Below are 22,469 nucleotides of genomic sequence, written 5' to 3'. Positions count from 1 at the left end.
TCTCGCTCTCTCCCTCGCGCTCGCTCTCGCTCTCTCCCTCGCGCTCTCGCTCTCGCTCTCTCGCTCTCTCTCTCGCTCTCTCCCTCTCTCGCTCTCTCCCTCGCTCTCTCTCTCTCTCGCTCTCTCCCTCCCTCGCTCTCTCTCTCTCCCTCCCTCATTCTCTTTGAGACAGAGAATTTGACATATTTAAGGGGAAAGAGGAGAGGTACACGATGGAGGGAGGGAGAGATTGGGAAACAGAGGGTGAGATCACAGTTTTTTTCAGCCCAGGAAGAGAGATTCAGGAGTGGTCCTCCTTTAATACAACATATCTTCTCAACTCCTTAGACATCTGACTCAGGCTAGTGCCATAGACTGCACCTCCAGCTCCAGACCACATTGGCACCCTTGGGTCCGTCTTGGCCTGCTTTGGCCCAGCTTGAAGTCAGGATGGCAGGCTGTGCTAAGCGCTGTAAACAGGGATTAGTGAAATGTGTCCTGTCCCTGTACAAACTAGTCACAGGGACTCTCAACAAAGGTACGTCACTGGGTGGTGTGTGAGTGTGTGCATCCAAGGACAAATTAGAGCATGGGCGTGTGAATATACTGTTTATACAGTATAAAGAAGAATGAGTGTGAACTGTATAGGAGTACGTAGCTATAGGGTTAGATTTGCTCTCTCTGAGTTTGACTGAGTTTGATCTGTTGTGGAGTTGTATGCGTTGTAGGAACCTCACCACATCGGTACATGACATTGTGCTTGTGTATCAGTTTTATATAGTTTGCTTGGCTACTCATCTAAAGCTCCATCTAAACTATTGAACCAACACTGAGCTAAGTTACAAGGCTAGCCCTAAGTGTCCAACACAATGTATCTCCCTTTCTCTCGCTCTCTCGCTCTCTCGCTCTCTCGCTCTCTCGCTCTCTGTGTGTGTCCCTGTCTGACTTTAGAGAGAGAGAAGGGAGGGAGGGAGGCAGGGAGGGAGGGGGGCAGGGAGGGAGGGAGGCAGGGAGGGAGGGTGGCAGGGAGGGATGCAGGGATGGAGAGGCAGGGAGGCAGGGGGAGGCAGGGAGGGAGGGATGCAGGGAGGGAGGGAGGGTGTGGTAATAGAGGAGTGATAAACTTGATAGAGAGCAGAATGTGTTTGACAGTGTGATAAATGTGTGTAATAACATTTATGTGTGGCAACGCAGTGGCTGGGAAAAACAGGGAAAAACTCTCAATATAGAAGGAAAAGCTTTACTGTTGTGATTCATTGCTTTCTAGTGTGTGTGTGTGTGTGTGGTGTGTGTGTGTGTGATTCATGATTTCATTATATTGCCTCTATTGCTGGAGGAAAGCAGGGCAGGATTAAACAAAATGAGCTGAATCTCAAATAGAGTAGAGTAGAGTACAGTACAGTACATTACAGTACGTTATGAGACTGGAGGATATACAGCGTACGCACACAAACCAACACACACGCGCAGGCATACTGCTATTGACTTTGTGTTTGAAGGAAGCACAGTCACACACTAGTGTTAAAGCCGGCTGTTAGAGGGGGTAAACGGGTGATGTTGTTAGGGGATAGAGCCCTGCCACCAGACCCAAGCCCGAGGGGCCCCGACATTATACTACGGGGTAGGGCCTGGTTTTTCATCAATAACTAGGATACGGGCAGGGCTCGGGTATCACTAATTTGATCACTAACATTTTGAAGCTGAGCCATTTACTTGTGCTCTTCTGCACAACACAGTCATATCTGACTAAGATCATAACAAGGTGTCAAGTGCATCAACCTCGTCAAATATAAGACTGGAGAGATTCTTTCATAGAAAATAATCATGTATAGAGTTTAGAGTGACAGATGTAGCTAACTGCTCTCTCGTGTCTCATCATTGAGCAGAGCAGCCCAAGCGGATCCATTGCCATGGCTACTCGCAGACTCCGAGCCGCCAATGAGCAGAGAGGACCGGCTAATTGATTTACTAACGGAGGAAGTTATTTACGATTTCTGGTTTCGGGCAGGGCAGGGCCTTAAATTTGGCAGAAGCAATCGGGTCTGGGTAGGGTAGGGCCTGAAAATTGAGGGCAACGGGTAAGTGTTAAAATTCATGCCTGTCCAGGGCTCTATTAGGGGGTCCTGCAGAGGTTATGTTGCATAACGAATGGCTCCTTAAAAGCTGAAAGCACACACAGGCGTGCGCACACACACACACATACACACACACACACACACACACACACACGCACACACACAGGCACACACAAAGTAATAAGGAAATGAAGAGGAAAATATAAGAGATCTGGGTCTGCATAACATCAAATACACACACACACAATCACACTGGGCTGTCTCAGAGTCTGAGTCTCAGTGTCTCAAAGTCTCAGTGTCTCAGTGTTTCAGAGTCTAATGGTCTCAGTGTCTCAGAGTTTCAGTGTCTCAGGGTCTCAGGATCTCACTGTCTCAGAGTTTCAGTGTCTCAGGGTCTCAGGATCTCAGGGTCTCAGTGTCTGTGTCTCACTGTCTCAGAGTCTAATGGTCTCAGGGTCTCAGAGTCTCAGTGTCCCTGGGTCTCAGAGTTTCAGTGTCTCAGGGTCTCAGGATCTCACTGTCTCAGAGTTTCAGTGTCTCAGGGTCTCAGGATCTCAGGGTCTCAGTGTCTGTGTCTCACTGTCTCAGAGTCTAATGGTCTCAGGGTCTCAGAGTCTCAGTGTCCCTGGGTCTCACTGTCTCTGTGTTTCAGTGTCTCAGGGTCTCAGTGTTTCAGTGTTTCAGTGTGTCAGGGTCTCAGAGTCTCAGGGTCTTAGTGTTTCAGAGTGTCTGTGTCTCAGGGTCTCAGAGTCTAATGGTCTCAGGGTCTCAGAGTCTGTGTGTCCCTGGGTCTCTGTGTCCCTGGGTCTCTGTGTCCCTGGGTCTCTGTGTCCCTGGGTCTATGTGTCCCTGGGTCTCTGTGTCCCTGGGTCTCAGTGTCCCTGGGTCTCTGTGTCCCTGGGTCTCTGTGTCCCTGGGTCTCAGTGTCCCTGGGTCTCAGTGTCCCTGGGTCTCAGTGTCCCTGGGTCTCAGTGTCCCTGGGTCTCTGTGTCCCTGGGTCTCAGTGTCCCTGGGTCTCAGTGTCCCTGGGTCTCGGAGTCTCTAGGTCTGGGGGTCTCAGGGTCTCAGTGCTCCACAGGGAACGAGAGCTACATCTAAGAACATCCGATTACACAATGGTCATAAAGGCTATTGCCAAGATACAAACACACACAGTCATTAGAATCTGAACGTTTTATCTTTGTAGGTACAGTGCATTCGGAAAGTATTCAGATCCCTTGACTTTCTCCATGTTTGTAAGATTACAATCTTATTCTAAAACGGATGAAATTGTTTTTCCCCCTCATCAATCTACACACAATACCCCAATGACAAAGAAAAAACAGTTTTTTTGTTGTGCAAAGGTATACAAAATGTCAAACTGAAATATCACATATTACATAAGTATTCAGACCCTTTACTCAGTACTTTGATGAAGCACCTCCGGCAGCAATTACAGCCTAGAGTCTTCTTGAGTAGGACGCTACAAGCTTGGCACACCTGTATTTGGGGAGTTTCTCCCATTCTTCTCTGCAGATCCTCTCAAGCTATGTCAGGTTGGATGGGGAACGTTGCTGCACAGCTATTTGCAGTTCTCTAGAGATGTTCGATCGAGTTCAAGTCCGGGCTCTGGCTGGGCCACTCAAGGACATTCAGAGACTTGTCCTGAAGCCACTCCTGCATTGTCTTGGCTGTGTGCTTAGGGTCGTTGGACGGTGAATCTTTACCCCAGTCTGAGGTCCTGTGTCACGGCTTCTACCGGAGTTGCTTCCTCTCCTTGTTTGGGCGGTGTTCGGCGGTCGACGTCACTGGTCTTCTAGCCATCGCCGATCCATTTTTCATTTTCCATTTGTTTTGTCTCGTTTTCCCACACACCTGGTTTTCATTCCCTCGTTACGTGTTGTGTATTTAACCCTCTGTTCCCCCATTACTTTGTGTGGTATTGTTTGTTGTAAGTGCTTGTGCACATTTATGGTCTGGTGCGCGTCGGGTTTTGTACCCGTTCTTTATTATTCTGGATGCCGGTGTTATATATATATATTCATATTCAACTGCTCCGGTTATTACCCAGTTCTGCTCTCCTGCGTCTGACTTCGCTGCCAGCAGTTACGCACCCCTTACATCCTGAGCGCTCTGGAGCAGGTTTTCATCAAGGATCTCTCTGTACTTTGCTCCGTTCATCTTTCCCTCATTCCTGACTAGTTTCCCAGTCCCTGCTGCTGAAAACCATTCGCACAGCATGATGCTTGGCATTCAGGCCAAAGAGTTCAATCTTGGTTTCATCAGACCAGAGAATCTTGTTTCTCATGGTCTGAGAGTCTTTAGGTGCCTTTTGGAAAACTCCAAGTGGGCTGTCATGTACCTTTTACTGAGGAGTGGCTTCCATCTGGCCACTCTACAATAAAGGGCTGATTGGTGGAGTGTTGCAGAGATGGTTGTCCTTCTGAAAGGTTCTCCCATCTCCATAGAGGAACTCTGGAGCTCTGTCAGAGTGACCACCGGGTTCTTGGTCACCTCCCTGACCAAGTCGCTTCTCCCCCAATTGCTCAGTTTGGCTGGGTGTCCAGCTCTAGGAAGAGTCTTGGTGGTTCCAAACGTCTTCCATTTAAGAATGATGAAGGCCACTGTGTTCTTGAGGAACTTCAATGCTACAGACATTTTTTGGTGCCCTTCCCCAGATCTGTTCCTCGACACAATCCTGTCTCGGAGCTCTAAGGACAATCCCTACGCCCTCATGGCTTGGTTTTTGTTCTGACTGTGGGACCTTATATAGACAGGTGTGTGCCTTTCCAAATCATGTCCAATCAATTGAATTTACCACAGGTGGACTCCAATCAAGTTGTTGAAACATCTCAAAGATGATCAATGGAAACAGGATGCACCTGAGCTCAATTTTGAGTCTCATAGCAAAGGGTTTGAATACTTATTTAAATAAGGTATTTCTGTTTTTTAAATGTGCAAAAACAAGTTTTGACCTGTTTTTGCTTTGTCAATATGGGGTATTGTGTGTAGATTGATGAGGGGGGAAACAATTGAATACATTTTAGAATAAGGCTGTAATGTAACAAAATGTGAAATTCAAGGGGTCTGAATATTTTCAGAATGTATTGATTAGACTTTGTTTTTACTGCACATTGCTTTCCAATTAGAGTTTTATGCTTGGGTAGAAAGTGCCCATTGCTTCCAATTTCAGTTCAAATGGTGGAGAGAAAGCAGTGAATCCTGTCTGTCTGGGCTTTGGCTCACAGAGGAGTCACTGACAGAGTAACACTGACCTCTGCTGGTAGCAGTGTAGCTCTGTCCGTTCCTTTCATGCCCACTGGAGCAGGGGTTCCCAAACTTTTCACCCGGGCCCCACTTCCAGCTTTGGGGGGCATCCCGCGTCCCCCTGCGCACGCGCCACGTCTATTTCTAAGTGCACAAGCACTGTTCATGAAACAAACTGTTCACACCCCTCTTGTTGGTGGAGAGAATTTAGCAGTTTTAAAGCTTATTTCCTGCAATTCTACACATTTTGTCAAATGTTCCAGTTTTAAAGCAAATCTTCCTGCAATTGTACACATTCTGTCATGGGTTGCAAAGAAAATGTTGAATTTTTAAAGCACATTTTCTTGCAATTGTATACATTTTGCTATGTCTAGTTTGTATTCGTATGATATTTGAGTGACCAAAAAAATGACAACAATATCTATGGGCTAAAAAACTGAAGTAGAAAAACGTTAGCTGACATGGGCTAGTTGATGTGGACATTTCTGAAAGGTTATAAATAGCTCTCTAAGGTATGCAATGACTGACATGACAAGAGGAACTGATGAGGCACTACCCAATTTCGAAATTGGTGCATTCTACTATTACACATTTTAAGAGTAAGTTTAAAGCCGGACTGTTCCTTTAGGGGGCACGTCCCACAGTTTGGGAACCACTGCACGAGAGGACCTCTTTGGTTTGCTATTGGGCTGAGGTTCACACTCAACATTGCTTACAGTCATTGGGAGAATCTCAATTGGTTCTGCTCGACTCCTATCGCCTCTCTTCTCCTCTCATGTGCCATCAGGCAAATGACATTTACCGTGGTGGATCCTAATAAATGTGTAAAGGGATAAAAACTAATTTAGTTAGTTGTGCCAGACATGTTATAAAGAAAAGGATAAGTATCATATTGTTTTTAAATGTTTGCATGCTTTTCTCCTCTGAGTAAACAACAGCTGATTCAAAGGGGGTGTGGCCGATTTCAAAACTCTTCCACACAGAATGCACTTCAATATCCTTTGCAAGAGGAGGCTATCAAGCCGAGGAGGACACTTCTCGCCTCTAACGAATTGACACTCTCTCTCAATCATCTCCCATAGTTTCAAACTGGAAATGATTAACAACTAAAATATATGTAGAGTATTCTGTCACTAACAAGTCGTTTTGGATAAAGGCATCTGCAAAGTGCTTTATATTATTTGTAATCGTACATAAGAACAGACCTTTAATACTTCTTGGCCATTTCCCCTCTTTCATCTTGTAAGAGCCATTTCCCCTCTTTCATCTGGTAAGAGCCATTTCCCCTCTTTCATCTTGTAAGAGCCATTTCCCCTCTTTCATCTTGTAAGAGCCATTTCCCCTCTTTCATCTTGTAAGAGCCATTTCCCCTCTTTCATCTTGTAAGAGCCATTTCCCCTCTTTCATCTGGTAAGAGCCATTTCCCCTCTTTCATCTTGTAAGAGCCTTTCCCCTCTTTCATCTTGTAAGAGCCATTTCCCCTCTTTCATCTGGTAAGAGCCATTTCCCCTCTTTCATCTTGTAAGAGCCATTTCCCCTCTTTCATCTGGTAAGAGCCATTTCCTCTCTTTCATCTTGTAAGAGCCATTTCCCCTCTTTCATCTTGTAAGAGCCATTTTGTTGGAAAAGAAAATATGTTGAATTATGTATGAAATGTAAGGAATGTTTTTTGGAGAATAGATGTTTATGTCTGTAGAAACCCCATTTAGTTTTGGTTATTATGACACTTTTTGGACATTTATGGCTTCACCATGCAGAATTTAAGGGGTTAATGGCAATATGGCACCAGCAAAGAGTTAGTCAGGTGCTTTTAGCATTTCTTTCAATTGTATTGGGTGGCACAAAAACAGTCCGGGCGGAGCCAGAAGTTAAAATACAATTCCATTTCAACTCACAGTGCAGGTGGACAGGACGGTTGGTCATTATGACGGGGGATTTGAGACAAAACGTCAAGGGTCATCCTATTAAACACACTTTCCAAACGTGGGTCTGTTGTTGACCCACTCCCTCCCTGTTTACCTCATGTCAAAATAAAAGTTCTGCACCTGCGACGTATGTGGATAAATAAGGAATAACTTGTGGGGGACCTCTGCTTTCATATCGCACCAAAATATGTACACATGCTAAATATACACATACTGTAGACTGTTTTAACACAGTTGCACCCGACAGTATTGTTCAGTGACAACACGTTTGTGGCGTCTGCCTTCCGTTTACACACAGGTGTTCGGAGACGCAGATAGCTAATTAACACAGGTAGTCACTTCTGTTTTCCGTAAACAAGCACTGTAACATGGAGAAATGGCTGTTTGGGAACCTTATCCCTATAAAGGTGTGTAGTAATTTAACCTTTTTTTGAAAGATTCCCCACTGGGCAGAGACATCAATTAAACATCTATTCCACGTTGGTTCAACGTCATTTCATTGAAATGACGTGGAAACAATGTTGATTCAACCAGTGTGCCCAGTGAGATGTTCCTTATGTTTCCAAAACCGTACTGCAAGAGATGCGCTTTAACGTTCAGGGCCGGTCGTATGTAACTGTGTCTGAAAGTGGGGGTGTCAACAGAAGGGGAAGGATCGACAGAAGTGGGTGTAAGGAAAACGGATCAGCTAATTGGGAAAATTTGTTGCCACTCAAGACTGTTTTGCGTAGCTGATTGGGCTGCATGCAAGTCGATTGTTGACAACTGTAGCATTTTAGCTGAGCACAACCCTAACTTTTTCCCCTAACCATTCTCTTAACCTACTGCGTTAATTCTCTTAACCGGCTACCTACGTTAGTTTTCCTAATCTGCTACGCTAATTCATCTAATCCTGACACGTTAATTATCCTAACCTGCTACATGAGTTCTCTTAACCTACTACATGAGTTCACTTAAATTAACCTGCAACATGAGTTCTCTTAACCTGCTACATGAGTTCTTTTAACCTTCTTACATGAGTTCTCTTAACCTTCTACATTAGTTCTCCTAACCTGCTACATGAGTTCACCTAACCTGCTACATTAGTTCTCTTAACCTGCTACATTAGTTCTCCTAACTTGCTACATTAGTTCTCCTAACCTGCTACATTAGTTCGCTTAACCTGCTACATTAGTTCGCTTAACCTGCTACATTAGTTCGCTTAACCTGCTACATGAGTTCTCCTAACCTGCTACATTAGTTATCCTAACCTGCTTCATTAGTTCTCTTAACCTGCTACATAGGTTCTCTTAACCTGCTACATGAGTTCTCCTAACCTGCTACATTAGTTCTCCTAACCTGCTACATTAGTTCTCTTAACCTGCTACATTAATTATCCTATCCCGTTACATTAGTTCTCTTAACCTCCTATATGAGTTCTCCTAACCTGCTAAAAGTGTTCTCTTAACCTGTTACATTAGTTATCTTAATTAACCTGCTACATTAGTTCTCTTAACCTGTCCTGATCAGGTCAGGTTACAGGAGACCACAACCTTACAGATTATCTCTCAACCCCAAAAGAGGAGGAGATATCTAGGGGTCTGAAGATGTGGGTTTTTTATGATCCCTCACGCCCCTGGTAAATCTCAGGCCACAGACAAATTCCTGGTACGCCCAGAGAAGTGCCCTAAAGGCGGTAAAACCCACTTCTGACCCAAGGGTATAACACCTGTGAGTATAGAATTTACAGACAAGACTACGTGACCCAAGCTGCAGCCAAGGTCTAAAAAGTCAACGACCCCGAACACAACACCAGTTGTGGACAAAGAAGACAAAGAAATCTTTTTCTACCCAAGCTACAGATGAGTAGCTGTGTCTAAGCGGGTGAATTCAAGCCAGACCCCTAGCATCCAATCCCAGCGAATCATGGTATCTAAGAGGTTTTATTTCTATGCTGTGAGCTCTGAGCTACAGAGCTGTCTGTCCTCAGAAGACCCCTTCCTTAGCAAGGGTGAGGGAACAGACTCCTAAGCTAAAAGGACACTGACATCGGGAGGACGATCAGAGAGGTGCGCCGGAGTAGTGCGTCATCGAGCAGCTGAACGGTCCCCTGAACGGTCCACGCAGAGAATCCTCGGAGATCATCTCCACGTAATTACATCATTATATTCTGGCCCATAAGAGTGGCAGTTTGGGGCAAGGCTAGGGTTAGAATAAGCATAGCTGACAAATTCACCCAAATGTATATTTCTCTCGTGTACTTTCTTTTTCCTCTCTCTCTTTGAAATCCCCACTCTGGGTAACACGCGCCATAGTGTGTTGGCCCGTTATACAAAGTTCTAATCAATAGCCTATAATTTGTTTTGTCTATGTGTATCTTCTATCATCATTTTAGCTTCAACTAAGATTGGTGTGGTACGTACTCATAGGTGAGACCCGGGTCCGTGCAGATTCACGGGCTATACGACATTCAGAACGAGATTGGTAAAAGTAACTGATTAATTAGCGGCTGTTGTAAAATCAATATTTTAATATTCTTTGAGTTAATTTGGGAAATAGAAACTCAACAACTAGTTTTCCCATGGTGCCCCAGGTTAATGAGTTAATAATTGCTTGATTCAGATAATCATGCAATTAGAAATATTTAATCATTCGATGAACAACAGTCATCACATTAACTAATACAACGTCACGACACCTGCATCATGAGTTCTCTTAACCTGCTACATGAGTTCTCTTAACCTGCTACATGAGTTCTCTTAACCTGCTACATGAGTTCTCTTAACCTGCTATGTAAACATTAAGCTGACCTGTGGTGCACCTGGCTATGGCCGGTCTAACTAATAATGGAGTGCTGATGTTACACCCATCGCTGTTGATCCACCCATTGATGTGATCCACCCACTTCTTTTGCAACACCCACTTTCAGACTCAGTCAATGGGCTCTGTTTTCGGCTCGCTTTAAGGTGGCGCCTAGTGTCAATTTACCCGTAATTTACCTGTCTAACATCAAGCACGTAGGTGCTCTGATGGGAGGGGTGGAAATATTTGAGTCGTGTCCTTAAACACATGATCCACAGGGCTAATTTCAGGCAGCGCTGGTAGGGATATTTAAGACCAACCAAAAGCTTTTTTTAGTGGTAATTCAGTCGGTTATGTCATGAATTTTGACTGCAGAATATTTCTACGCCTCTCATCTGAGCACCTGGCTCTACACCAGGTGGTGTCAGAGGAAGGCCCTAAAGACTCCCATCTGAGCACCTGGCTCTACACCAGGCGGTGTCAGAGGAAGGCCCTAAAGACTCCCATCTGAGCACCTGGCTCTACACCAGGCGGTGTCAGAGGAAGGCCCTAAAGACTCCCATCTGAGCACCTGGCTCTACACCAGGCGGTGTCAGAGGAAGGCCCTAAAGACTCCCATCTGAGCACCTGGCTCTACACCAGGCGGTGTCAGAGGAAGGCCCTAAAGACTCCAGCCACCCTAGTCATAAACTGTTCTCTCAGCTACCGCACGGCAAGTGGTACCGGAGCGCCAAGTCTAGGTCCAAAATGCTTCTTAACAGCTTCTACCCCGAAGCCATAAGACTCCAGAACAGCTAATCAAATGGCTACCCAGACTATTTGCATTGCCCCCCCCCCTCTCTTTTACGCTGCTGCTACTCTCTGGTTATTATCTATGCATAGTCACTTTAATAACTCTACCTACATGTACATATCGCCTCAATTACCTCAACTAACAGGTGCCCCCGCACATTGAATCTTTTTCGGTACCCCCTGTATGTAGCCTCACTATTGTTATTTTACTGCTGCTCTTTAATTATTTGTTACTTTCATTTCTTATTTTTTACTCATCTATTGGGCTTGTAAGTAAGCATTTCACTGTAAGTACCTGTACCTGTTGTAATTCTCACCCGATAATAATTCACGAAACCAAGATTCATTTGCACACATGTTACAGACAGTAGTGTATAAAAAAAAGCTAAATACGACTCAATTAACATCACGTTTATTTGAATAGGTATATGTAGCCTGTACATGTCTTTTATTGTGGTCAGTTTTCTTTTGAGCCACATTTATATTCATTTTACCAGGTAAGTTGACTGAGAACACATGCTCATTTACAGCAACAACCTGGGGAATGGTTACAGGAGATTAATGAGCCAATTGTAAGCTGGGGATGATTAGGTGGCCATGTTGGTATGAGGGGCAGATTAGGAATTTAGCCAGGACATCATGGTTAACAGCCCTACTCTTACAATAAGTGCCATGGGATCTTTATTTTTAGAACAGAGGAACGGGTGCCTCCTACTGGCCCTCCACCACCACCTGGTGTCCCATCCAGGGACTGACCAGGATCAACCCTGCATAGCTTCAGAAGCAAGCCAGCAGAGGTATGCTCCTTTGCTTGTTTCTAACAATTGCAAAGACATTGCCGACTTTGTATTTGTAGTCACGTTAGTTCTGAAGTTTTCGGCAGTCACAGTGATAGGCTGTTTTAAAACACAGTTATTTATCCCAGGAAAAGGGAGTGTTTTTTTGGGGCAGGAAATCTCGTTAACCGGGTTCCCACCATTCAACCCTAGTCTCAACTGTCCCTCTAGTGAACAGCAGATGGCGATAGAAGTCCAATTCTGATTCATGATAGTCCACTGATTCATATTGATAAAATAGAAGTCATACTCTTTAATGTTGATGGACAATTTATTCGAAGCAGTTTGCCAAATTGGTCTAAACAGAAAAAATCCAATCCATTCAAACCTTACCTATGGTCCATGGATGCAACCCTGTACCATAACACCCCCCCCACCACCACCCCCCCCCCGCCCTCCCCAAACATGCACGTGCACACACATGTTCAAACCAGCTGTGGAAAAAGTACCCAATTGTCATACCTGAGTCAAAGTAAAGATACCTTAATAGAAATGACTCAAGTAAATATACATAAGTATCAAACGTAAATGTAATTGCTAAAATATACTTGAGTATGAAAAGTAAAAGTATAAATCACTTCAAACTCCTTATATTAAGCAAACCCGGATGGCACCATTTTGTTTTACAGATAGCTAGTGGCACACTCCAACACTAAAGCTTCTTTTACAAACAAAGCATGTGTTTAGTGAGTCAGCCAGATCAGAGGCGGTAGGGATGACCAGAGATTTTCTCTTGAGAAGTGCATGAATTGGACAATTTTCCTGTCCTGCTAAGCATTCATAATATAATGAGTACTTTTGGGTGTCAGAGAAAATGTAAGGAGTAAAAATGACATGATTTCCTTTAGTAATCTAGTGAAGTAAAAGTACAAGTTGTCAAAAATATAACTAGTAATCTACAGATATCCCCAAAATGACTTAAGTAGTACATTCTTTTTACTTAAGTGTTTTACACCTTTGATTCTAAGAATTGCAAAAGACTTGCTGATAAAGCGATTTCAGCCAAACAATTATTGACTCCGATTGATAGATTCAACAATTTCACAAGGTCCTTACTCACTCCTTGGTCCTCTGCTTTAGGTGTTCTTCAAGAGTGCCTAATAAAAAATGTCCAGAATAATTCCATCATTCAACTGCCTCTGCCCTTCCATTAAGTCAAGGAGAGGTGGATGTGCTGTTGTATTCAATGTGGAGACAAAGAGAGGGAGGAAGAAACTATTGTGTGTAAAACACTCATATGGTGTATATGGAACATTAAGTATTTAATCCCAGATGAAAAATGACTGCCTGCCTGCAAGGGGACCCTGTGTTTGCTTTGTTCTGACTCCAGGACTGGACTGTGACATGGTGGAACTATGTGGCAGAACTGCCAAACTTAACAGATGTTTGTAGAGTGCTGCATTGTGCCATTCTCACTGAGTGTACTGCCAATTCAAAGCTTCTCTCCGTCTTCTCACAGGCTACAAGTTAAGACAGACACATCAGGGACGCAACTGCGCGAGTCCTTATCCAATTCCTAGGTACATATAGAAGATATTGGAAGAACTGTCCACATGTACTTTTCGTCAGCCAACAAGATGAGTGGCCTAACGAACAGCAAAAGTACTAGCCTATGTCAATCTACTATCCCCCATAGTACAAAAGCCCACCTATTCTGTGTGAGAAATAAATATTCCAATCATAGTCTGGGACAGTTGTGGGATGCGATTGATCCCAAATTAATACAACCACTAGCATCCAAAAACCTTTTTATGTAATGTGGCTGCCGCAACAGACCAGAACGTTTAGCTTAAAATGTTGATAAACTATTAAGATATTTCTTCACATTAAAAGCATAACAATGCGCACATGGCAGTAGGCTATAAGCACAAATGTTCCATTTGCGGAAAACCCCATTATCAAAAGTGACCTCAATTATAAAGGTGCATTTTTAATGGTGAAAATGATCTTCCCCAAACACGAAATTCACACCCTGCTTATATATGCCAGTTAGGCTCTACACCCCTTGTAAAGTGGATTAATGTGCTTCATTTTAAGAAGTTATTTGGCCACTTTAGTTGTAATACAAACCTTATTAAAACATATAGGCCTATGGGCTAGGCTACATGAGGTGTGCGACTGTGACAGTATTGTCAGCCATCAGACTTTTCTTGATTTATTTATATATATTTTAAAATGTTTTTAAAAATATTTTATTATTATTATATAATTATTTTAGGGGGTGGATCAGCTTTTCTTGATTTAATATGGTCTTTACATATACTAAATAATATATGTGTGACATTTGTTTTGATTTAGACCATTATTATGCACCTGTATTGAAACAGTGGCAGCGGGAGAAATACATGTCATCTCTGCACTTACATAGGGAATGAAGGACACTTATCCCCGTGGTTTATTTTCATGCCAGCCAGGTAGGCGATACCCCTGTTGTAAATATAGGCAATGTGATTAATATTAGGAAAGTTGAGAAATAAATACCTGTATATTAAAGCCTATAGAAAGCTGATGGGATCCTCATCGTTTTATTAGTGGCCATCACTATTTTCTCGTGCAAGTGCATCGCCTATAGAAATGTTGCGCAACATGAGCTTGTGACGTGTTTGATTCGATTTTTGGACACATTTGCATTGATGTCACAGTGATTAGAGGGACAATAGAGTGCTGAGTACCAGGCAGTGAGCAAGTGTGGAATGCTACTAATGACCAGCAGCAGCATCAGAGCTTGGAGACTCGTGACCGCTTGTATGGTAGTAATACGGCCACGGCAACAGCCCACTTTGTGTATTTGGGCTTTGAAGTTCCTCTATTGAACACTGTGTCTGTAGTACTGACACTTCAGAACAAACTTCCTTTCCATTTTTGGGGGGGGGACTATCTGTTGTTCCATGTAGTGAATCTGTTATTTAATGTGTTTGTATGGGCTAATAGCAGTACTGCAAATAAAAATGCAAATCTAACACTTTTCTGAAGTGTCTGTCCTATATCTGAGCGATATAAGAAATACCAGGATAATGTATTTTAACCTCTTATTTTTGGCACTTAACAGTCTCCATTTATACTTCCATTCATTTTTCAGTACTACAGACACCGTGTTCCATGGAGTATCTCTAAAGTCCAAACGCACAAAGTGTTTGCATTATTCACTGTCTCAGCTTGGACTCTCTCTCTTTCTGTCTCTCTTTCTCGTCTCTTTCTCTCTCCCTCTCTCACTTTCCTCGTCTCCATCTAAGGTTGGCCTGTCTCCTTATCAGAGGTTAGCCACTGTTTTGTCTGGTCTTCTTGCCAAGAAAGAGATCGCGGTGTAACTCTTGGGCCCCTGTGGTAAAACATGACAGAAAGGAGCTAGTATAGTATATGTGAATGTTCTGGTCATTTGTCAACCTTGCTGTTGGTGTTTCCATCATCCCAGTGACAGACACTACACCATCCAGATTCATCAGACTCCGCTCTCCACTTACCCTACAGTGGCTTAGTGTTTCACTGTGCTAAACTGTTTTTTATCGGTCCTCAATTAGGAACACAAAACATGCATATTGCTTCTCTGCTTTCGACATGTTCAGGTATACCGAATAGCAGGGGGACAAGACCACTTGATTTTGTTCCTGTTTGCTATTTTAGTGCCAGGAAGCAACAGAGAGAGCAACAAACAGCAACACACTGCTTTGTCTCTCCACTTCAGTGTGTTTAAAAGCTCAGTGCTGACCCTGATGTCTGATGTGTGTTGGAGCTGGTGCTGAATGGCTGGTGCTGAATGGCTGGTGTTGAATGGCTGGTGCTGAATGGCTGGTGCTGAATGGCTGGTGCTGAATGGCTGGTGCTGAATGGGGTGGTGTTGAATGGCTGGTGTTGAATGGCTGGTGCTGAATGGCTGGTGCTGAATGGCTGGTGCTGAATGGCTGGTGCTGAATGGCTGGTGCTGAATGGCTGGTGCTGAATGGCTGGTGCTGAATGTCAGCTGCTGCTGGTGCTGAATTGGTGGTGCTGAATGGCTGGTGCTGAATGGCTGGATTTGAATGGCTGGTGCTGAATGGCTGGTGCTGCTGGTGCTGAATGGCTGGTTTTGAATGGCTGGTGCTGAATGGCTGGTGCTGAATGGCTGGTGCTGCTGGTGCTGAATGGCTGGTGCTGAATGGCCGGTGGTGAATGGCTGGTGCTGAATGGCTGGTGCTGAATGGCTGGTGCTGCTGGTGCTGAATGGCTGGTGCTGAATGGCTGGTGCTGAATGGCTGGTGCTGAATGGCTGGTGCTGAAGGGCTGGTGGTGAAGGGCTGGTGGTGAAGGGCTGGTGGTGTGATGTCTCTTCAGGGTTGTTGCTGCCCTGCCTGGCATGTCTGATCAGACATACTGTTTTGTATTCCTCACTCCCCTCCTGTGCATTCCAGGGAGATGGAGACAGCGACAGACAGTGTGTGGGTGTGCTGCACCTCTGTATAAGGATAGATCTAAAAATGCTGTCATATCACTTTCACTGAGCCAGGAGGGCAGAGGGAGAGAGAAGGAAATGTCACGTTTCATTATACACCCATTTCTACCCCCCTCGTATAAAAAATATAAAACAATTATTAGATTAGCATTTTTATTTGGCATTACTGCTATTACCCCGTAAAAATGAGATATACTACATGGAACACCAGACAGCCCCCCCCCCAAAAAAAAAAAATCAAAAGGAAGTTTGTCCTGAACTGTCTGTCCTATATCTGAGAGATATAAGAAAGATCAGGATAATAGTTTTTTAAAAAACAATTATTTTTTTTTTTACATTTGAACCTCTTATTTTGGGCATTTAACAGTCTCTATATATACTTCTATTAATTTTTCCCACTGGTACCGAGTAACTTCAGACGAGTCTTGCGAGGCCAAAACGGAGAACACCATCGTGTTTGTGAGAATCTCATCTTTCCATAGAAGTGTAATTGTTTTACATTGTGATTTTTCAGGGGGTCGCCGCAGCACCATCAGCACCCCATACTTTCCACGGCTATGATCAGAGATTCATACCATAGCAGCCCTGACGATGTCACTAGGACAGGACGGGAGGCCCAATGGTGGCTGGGAGAGCACTAGTGGTCCAATGGGTTGATGTGGGTGGGAGGACACTAGTGGTCCCTTGGGGTGGTGTGGGTGGGAGGACACTAGTGGTCCCATGGGGTGGTGTGGGTGGGAGGACACTAGTGGTCCCTTGGGGTGGTGTGGGTGGGAGGACACTAGTGGTCCCTTGGGGTGGTGTGGGTGGGAGGACACTAGTGGTCCCTTGGGGTGGTGTGGGTGGGAGGACACTAGTGGTCCCATAGGGTGGTGTGGGTGGGAGGACACTAGTGGTCCCTTGGGGTGGTGTGGGTGGGAGGACACTAGTGGTCCCTTGGGGTGGTGTGGGTGGGAGGACACTAGTGGTCCCTTGGGGTGGTGTGGGTGGGAGGACACTAGTGGTCCCATGGGGTAGTGTGGGTGGGAGGACACTAGTGGTCCCATGGGGTGGTGTGGGTGGGAGGACACTAGTGGTCCCATGGGGTGATGTGGGTGGGAGGACACTAGTGGTCCCTTGGGGTGGTGTGGGTGGGAGGACACTAGTGGTCCCTTGGGGTGGTGTGGGTGGGAGGACACTAGTGGTCCCATATTTAAACACATCCACACAGTACACACACAGTACAGACACACACACACACACACACACACAGTACACACACACAGTACACACACAGTACACACAGTACACACACAGTACACACACAGTACACACACACAGTACACACACACAGTACACACACAGTACACACACACAATACACACACACAGTACACACAGACACACACACTCTGGTGAATTGTTAGGACATTGTGGTCCTGATAAGGTAGGAAAACATGTACACACACAAACACACACACACACACACACACACACACACACACACACACACACACACACACACACACACACACACACACACACACACACTCACCAAGCCAGTAGTGTGTGAGATAATGCAAAATCCAGTCAACACAGGCAGACAGTGTGTCTGCAGAATAGCAATAGAGGCGGAGCAGAGCCCTTCCCCTTTCTCACCTCATCTCTCTCTGTTTCTCACTCCCCTGCTTTTTGCATTATCCACTGTCAAATCCTCTTCATCACACTCATTTTCATCAAGGTGAATCTTTCTCTTTCTTTCCCTCTGCATCCCCCTTTCCTATCTCCTCCCAGCTTTCAGCTTTCCTCTGTGAGATTCTGTCTGCTTCCTTCCTGTTCCGTAAGCAACAGTGTGATCCCCCTCTCCACACGAGACAAAGAGATGGAGAGAGGGAAAAAGAGGGGGAGTAACAGGCGTATATTAAGAATGAATAGAATGACAAGATGGCTGTGACAGAGAGATATTAAGAGAAAGATAGAAAGGGATAGAGAGAGAGACAGAGAGAGAGAGATTCATGTAAACCCAGGGGTGTCAGTGTTGCCATACAGACAAAGGTAGCACCGTAGTGCATGTGGTCTCTCTCACGCACACACACACTCTCGCACACACACACACACACACTCGCACACACCGGCATTACAACTGCGTAGGAGTCAGACAGAAGAGGAATGCCACTGGCTTGCACACGGAGTAGCCTCACATTCATAACTTAACAACAACAGGCACACAAGACACACACATGCACGCACGCACGCACACGTACACACACTCAATCAATCGCAGACACAGACTCTTTGTGTGGCTGGAAACATGGGGCTCGTCATGGGGACCTTTTCCATGCAGAGCAATAAGCAGGATCGGACCTATCGGAAAGGTAAGACCTCCATCGTTTATTCTCAGAGTGGGAGACTGATTCAGTTTACTGTGTGTTACAGGGTTAGTACTGTATGTCTGTGTGGGAGAGACTTTGTTATATACGCTGAGTTTACAAAACATTATGAACACCTGCTCTTTCTGTGACATAGACTGACCAGGTGAATCTGGGTGAAAGCTATGATCCCTTATTGATGTGACTTGTTAAATCCACTTCAATCAGTGTGGATGAAGGGGAGGAGACAGGTTAAAGAAGGATGTTTAAGCATTGAGACATGGATAGTGTATGTGTGCCATTCAGAGGGTGAATGGGCAAGACAAAAGATTGAAATGCCTTTGAATTGGGTATGGTAGTTGGTGCCAGGCACACAGGGTTGTGTCAAGAACTGCAAAGCTGCTGTTTTTTCCCTGCTCAACAGTTGTCTGTGTGTATCAAGAATGGTCCACCACTAAAAGGACATCCAGCCAACTTGACACAACTGTGGGAAGCAATGAAGTCAACATGGACCAGCATCCCTGTGGAACGCTTTCAGCACCTTGTAGAGTCCATGACCGGATGAGTTGAGTCTATTCTGAGGGTGAAAAGGGGATGAAACTCCATATTAGGAAGGTGTTCTTAATGTTTTGTACATTCAGTGTATGTATAGGCTAAATGATGCACATATGTGTCTGCATGTACTGCATATGGACTAGCATCCATTAGTGTCAGTGTCAATGCAGGATTTATCAGTTTATGTGATTACATTTACATGTAGAATATAGTCTGTGAGTGAATATGATTACTTGTAGGCTGCAGTCTGTGAGTGAATATGATTACTTGTAGACTACAGTCTGTGAGTGAATATGATTACTTGTAGGCTACAGTCTGTGAGTGAATATGATTACTTGTAGACTTGTAGACTACAGTCTGTGAGTGAATATGATTACTTGTAGGCTGCAGTCTGTGAGTGAATATGATTACTTGTAGACTACAGTCTGTGAGTGAATATGATTACTTGTAGGCTACAGTCTGTGAGTGAATATGATTACTTGTAGACTTGTAGACTACAGTCTGTGAGTGAATATGATTACTTGTAGGCTGCAGTCTGTGAATGAATATGATTACTTGTAGACTTGTAGGCTGCAGTCTGTGAGTGAATATGATTACTTGTAGACTTGTAGGCTGCAGTCTGTGAGTGAATATGATTACTTGTAGGCTGCAGTCTGTGAATGAATATGATTACTTGTAGACTTGTAGGCTGCAGTCTGTGAGTGAATAATAAACACATGTATATTGGACACCAGAGCAGAGCAAAGTCACAGGGAGGATAACCAACTTGGTTTCAGCACTAGCACTATACCATAGAGTCAACTTCTCCTGTTTTCTGTACACATTGTGTGTATCCGTGTCCGTCTGTGTGTGTGCGCGTGTGTGCGTGTGCATGTGCGTGTGTGTGCATGTGTGTGTGTGTGCGCGTGTGTGCGTGTGCGTGCATGTGCGTGTGTGTGCATGTGCGTGTGTGTGCATGTGCGTGTGCGTGTGTGTGTGTAGACAGCACACTGCTAAGGTAAATAGAGAGGGTTAGGATAATGTCTATAAAAGGTGATGGTATTCACTAGCCTCCACGTCTCTGCTTCTGCTCATTAAAACAAAACCTGCGTTCTGTCTGCCAGTGTCTTACAAGGACAGGAAATTGTGTGTGTTTGTGTGTGTGTGTGTGTGTCTGTCTGTTGGTCTTAAGGGGCATCTTTCTAGCCCCTTATGTTGTGTTCAGGTAATCACTGTAATCCGTCAGCCATTGGCTGTGGCGTGTCTGCTGACTACAGATTGTCACTTACCATTGGACACAGAACTTGAAAGCATAGGACTCCCATACATAGAGCTACAAATACTAAACCAACAGAAACGGGTTCTACAGGAGCATTATCCATTACTATAAACTGTTCATCCACAATCTATTCCTGTATTTAATCAGGACATGCTGGATCTGGTACAATTTGAACAGAATTACAATAGCAGAAAGCAGAGCTACAAGCTCCTAAGAAACAGAATATGTGATAAAAACAAGGTGTATCCCTGCAGAAGCTTCAACCTCCAGGATCTAGCTCAACGGAGGCAGGGGCTGCGTCCCAAGGCACACTATTTATATATAGTGCTCTATTTCTGTTCACCAGAGCCCCATATTTATTAGTGCACTATGTAGAGAATAGGGTGCCATTTGAGATGTACTCAGGGACAAGCAGGAACCGCCAGGGCTTTGGGGAGACTTCAGTCCCTTTGCTGGCCATCTGACAGGTTGGAACCTGGACTTACACATAGAGGACCCACACTGAGAGGACCTATATATCTAGATCACAACACCACCAGCCACATACACAACCCCAGCCCAACCAATCAACACCCTCCCAAGTCAACCATGCCCACACCCCATGTAGGCCCCCTCAGATCAAGACCTATGCCCCTCCTGCCCATCCAATGCACCCCACCCCAGCAAAGAGGGCCTCAACATGGAAGTCACACATATGCCCAGGCCATGAGCAGGCAAACAGTCCCAACCCCCACTCTTAAACAAGCCCTAGCCAATGGCATGTACCAGATACTCAGCAGGCTCTGCTCACACTTACTGGCCTGAGGCCAAACTACACGACCAACAACATTGGACACTTTATGGAACACAAAGCCTTCACTATATCAGCCTGGAATATCCAAGTCCTGAGGTCATCTGCCTTTGGCCTAAAGGGCAGGAACCCGGACTTCACCAAAGAAATACAGACATTGTCATCCTACAAGAAACCTGGTATAGAAGAGAAGGACCCACTGGTTGCCCTCTAGGTTACAGAGAGCTGGTAGTCCCATCCACCAAACTACCAGGTGTGAAACAGGGAAGGGACTCAGGGGGTATGCTAATTTGGCATAGAGCAGACCTAACGTACTCCATTAAATCAAATCAAAACAGGAACATTTGACACTTGGCTAGAAATTCTAAAGGAAATGATCTTAACAGAGAAAAAGTATTCCTGTGTGCTACCTATATCCCCCACTTTCATGAAGACAGCTTCTCCATCCTGGAGGGGGAAGTCAATCATTTCCAGGCCCAGGGACATGTACTAGTCTGTTGTGACCTAAATGCCAGAACTGGACAAGAACCTGACACGCGCAGCACACAGGGGGGCAAACACCTACCTGGAGGTGACAGCATTCCCTCCCCCATATGCCCCCCTAGGCACAACTATGACAACATAACCAACAAAAACGGTCACAACTCCTGCAGCTCTGTCAGGCGCTGGGTATGTACCTGGTCAATGTTAGGCTTCGAGGAGAGTCCTATGGTAGGTACACCTATAGCTCATCTCTTGGCAGTAGTACTGTAGACTACTTTATCGCTGACCTCTACCCAGAGTCTCTCAGAGCGTTCACAGTCAGCCCACTGACACCCCTATCAGACCACAGCAAAATACAGTCTACTTGAACAGAGCAATACTCAATCATGAGGCATCAAAGCCAAAGGAACTGAGTAATATTAAGAAATGCTATAGATGGAAGAAATGTAGTTTGGAAACCTACCAAAAAACAGAAGAGAAGAGGTTAACAGAGGTAGAGGGAGGAGGTTAACAGAGGTAGAGGGAGGAGGTTAACAGAGGTAGAGGGAGGAGGTTAACAGAGGTAGAGGGAGGAGGTTAACAGAGGTAGAGGGAGGAGGTTAACAGAGGTAGAGGGAGGAGGTTAACAGAGGTAGAGGGAGGAGGTTAACAGAGGTAGAGGGAGGAGGTTAACAGAGGTAGAGGGAGGAGGTTAACAGAGGTAGAGAGAGGAGGTTAACAGAGGTAGAGAGAGGAGGTTAACAGAGGTAGGTAGATGAGGTAGACAGAGGAGGTTCACAGAGGTAGACAGATGTAGGGAGAGGAGGTTAACAGAGGTAGATGTAGAGAGAGGAGGTTAACAGAGGTAGAGAGAGGAGGTTAACAGAGGTAGAGAGAGGAGGTTAACAGAAGTAGAGAGAGGAGGTTAACAGAGGAGGTTCACAGAGGTAGACAGAGGAGGTTAACAGAGGTAGAGGGAGGAGGTTAACAGAGGTAG

The 22,469-nt window shown here is 44.9% G+C and overlaps 1 protein-coding gene across 3 annotated transcripts in view; it reads left to right on the top strand.

The window, feature by feature from the left end:
- Positions 1-278: 278 nt before the first annotated feature.
- The window catches only part of LOC112236180 (Kv channel-interacting protein 1), a 62,306-nt gene continuing 40,115 nt past the window's right edge, over positions 279-22,469 (top strand). Inside the window, exon 1 of one of the 3 annotated variants that reach the window (XM_042325811.1) lies at positions 279-517. In XM_042325811.1, the coding sequence (XP_042181745.1) occupies positions 430-517 (88 nt within the window). In that variant the 5' untranslated portion in view covers positions 279-429. Of the gene's footprint in view, positions 518-17,937; positions 18,414-22,469 lie in introns of those variants that run through there. The other 2 variants (XM_024404761.2, XM_024404763.2) reach the window with 2 other exon arrangements.

Source organism: Oncorhynchus tshawytscha, linkage group LG08, assembly GCF_018296145.1.
Source record: "Oncorhynchus tshawytscha isolate Ot180627B linkage group LG08, Otsh_v2.0, whole genome shotgun sequence".
In the NCBI taxonomy this organism is placed as follows: domain Eukaryota; kingdom Metazoa; phylum Chordata; class Actinopteri; order Salmoniformes; family Salmonidae; genus Oncorhynchus; species Oncorhynchus tshawytscha.
The sequence above is the reverse complement of the archived record's forward strand: the minus strand, read 5'-3'. Positions and strand labels throughout refer to the sequence as shown.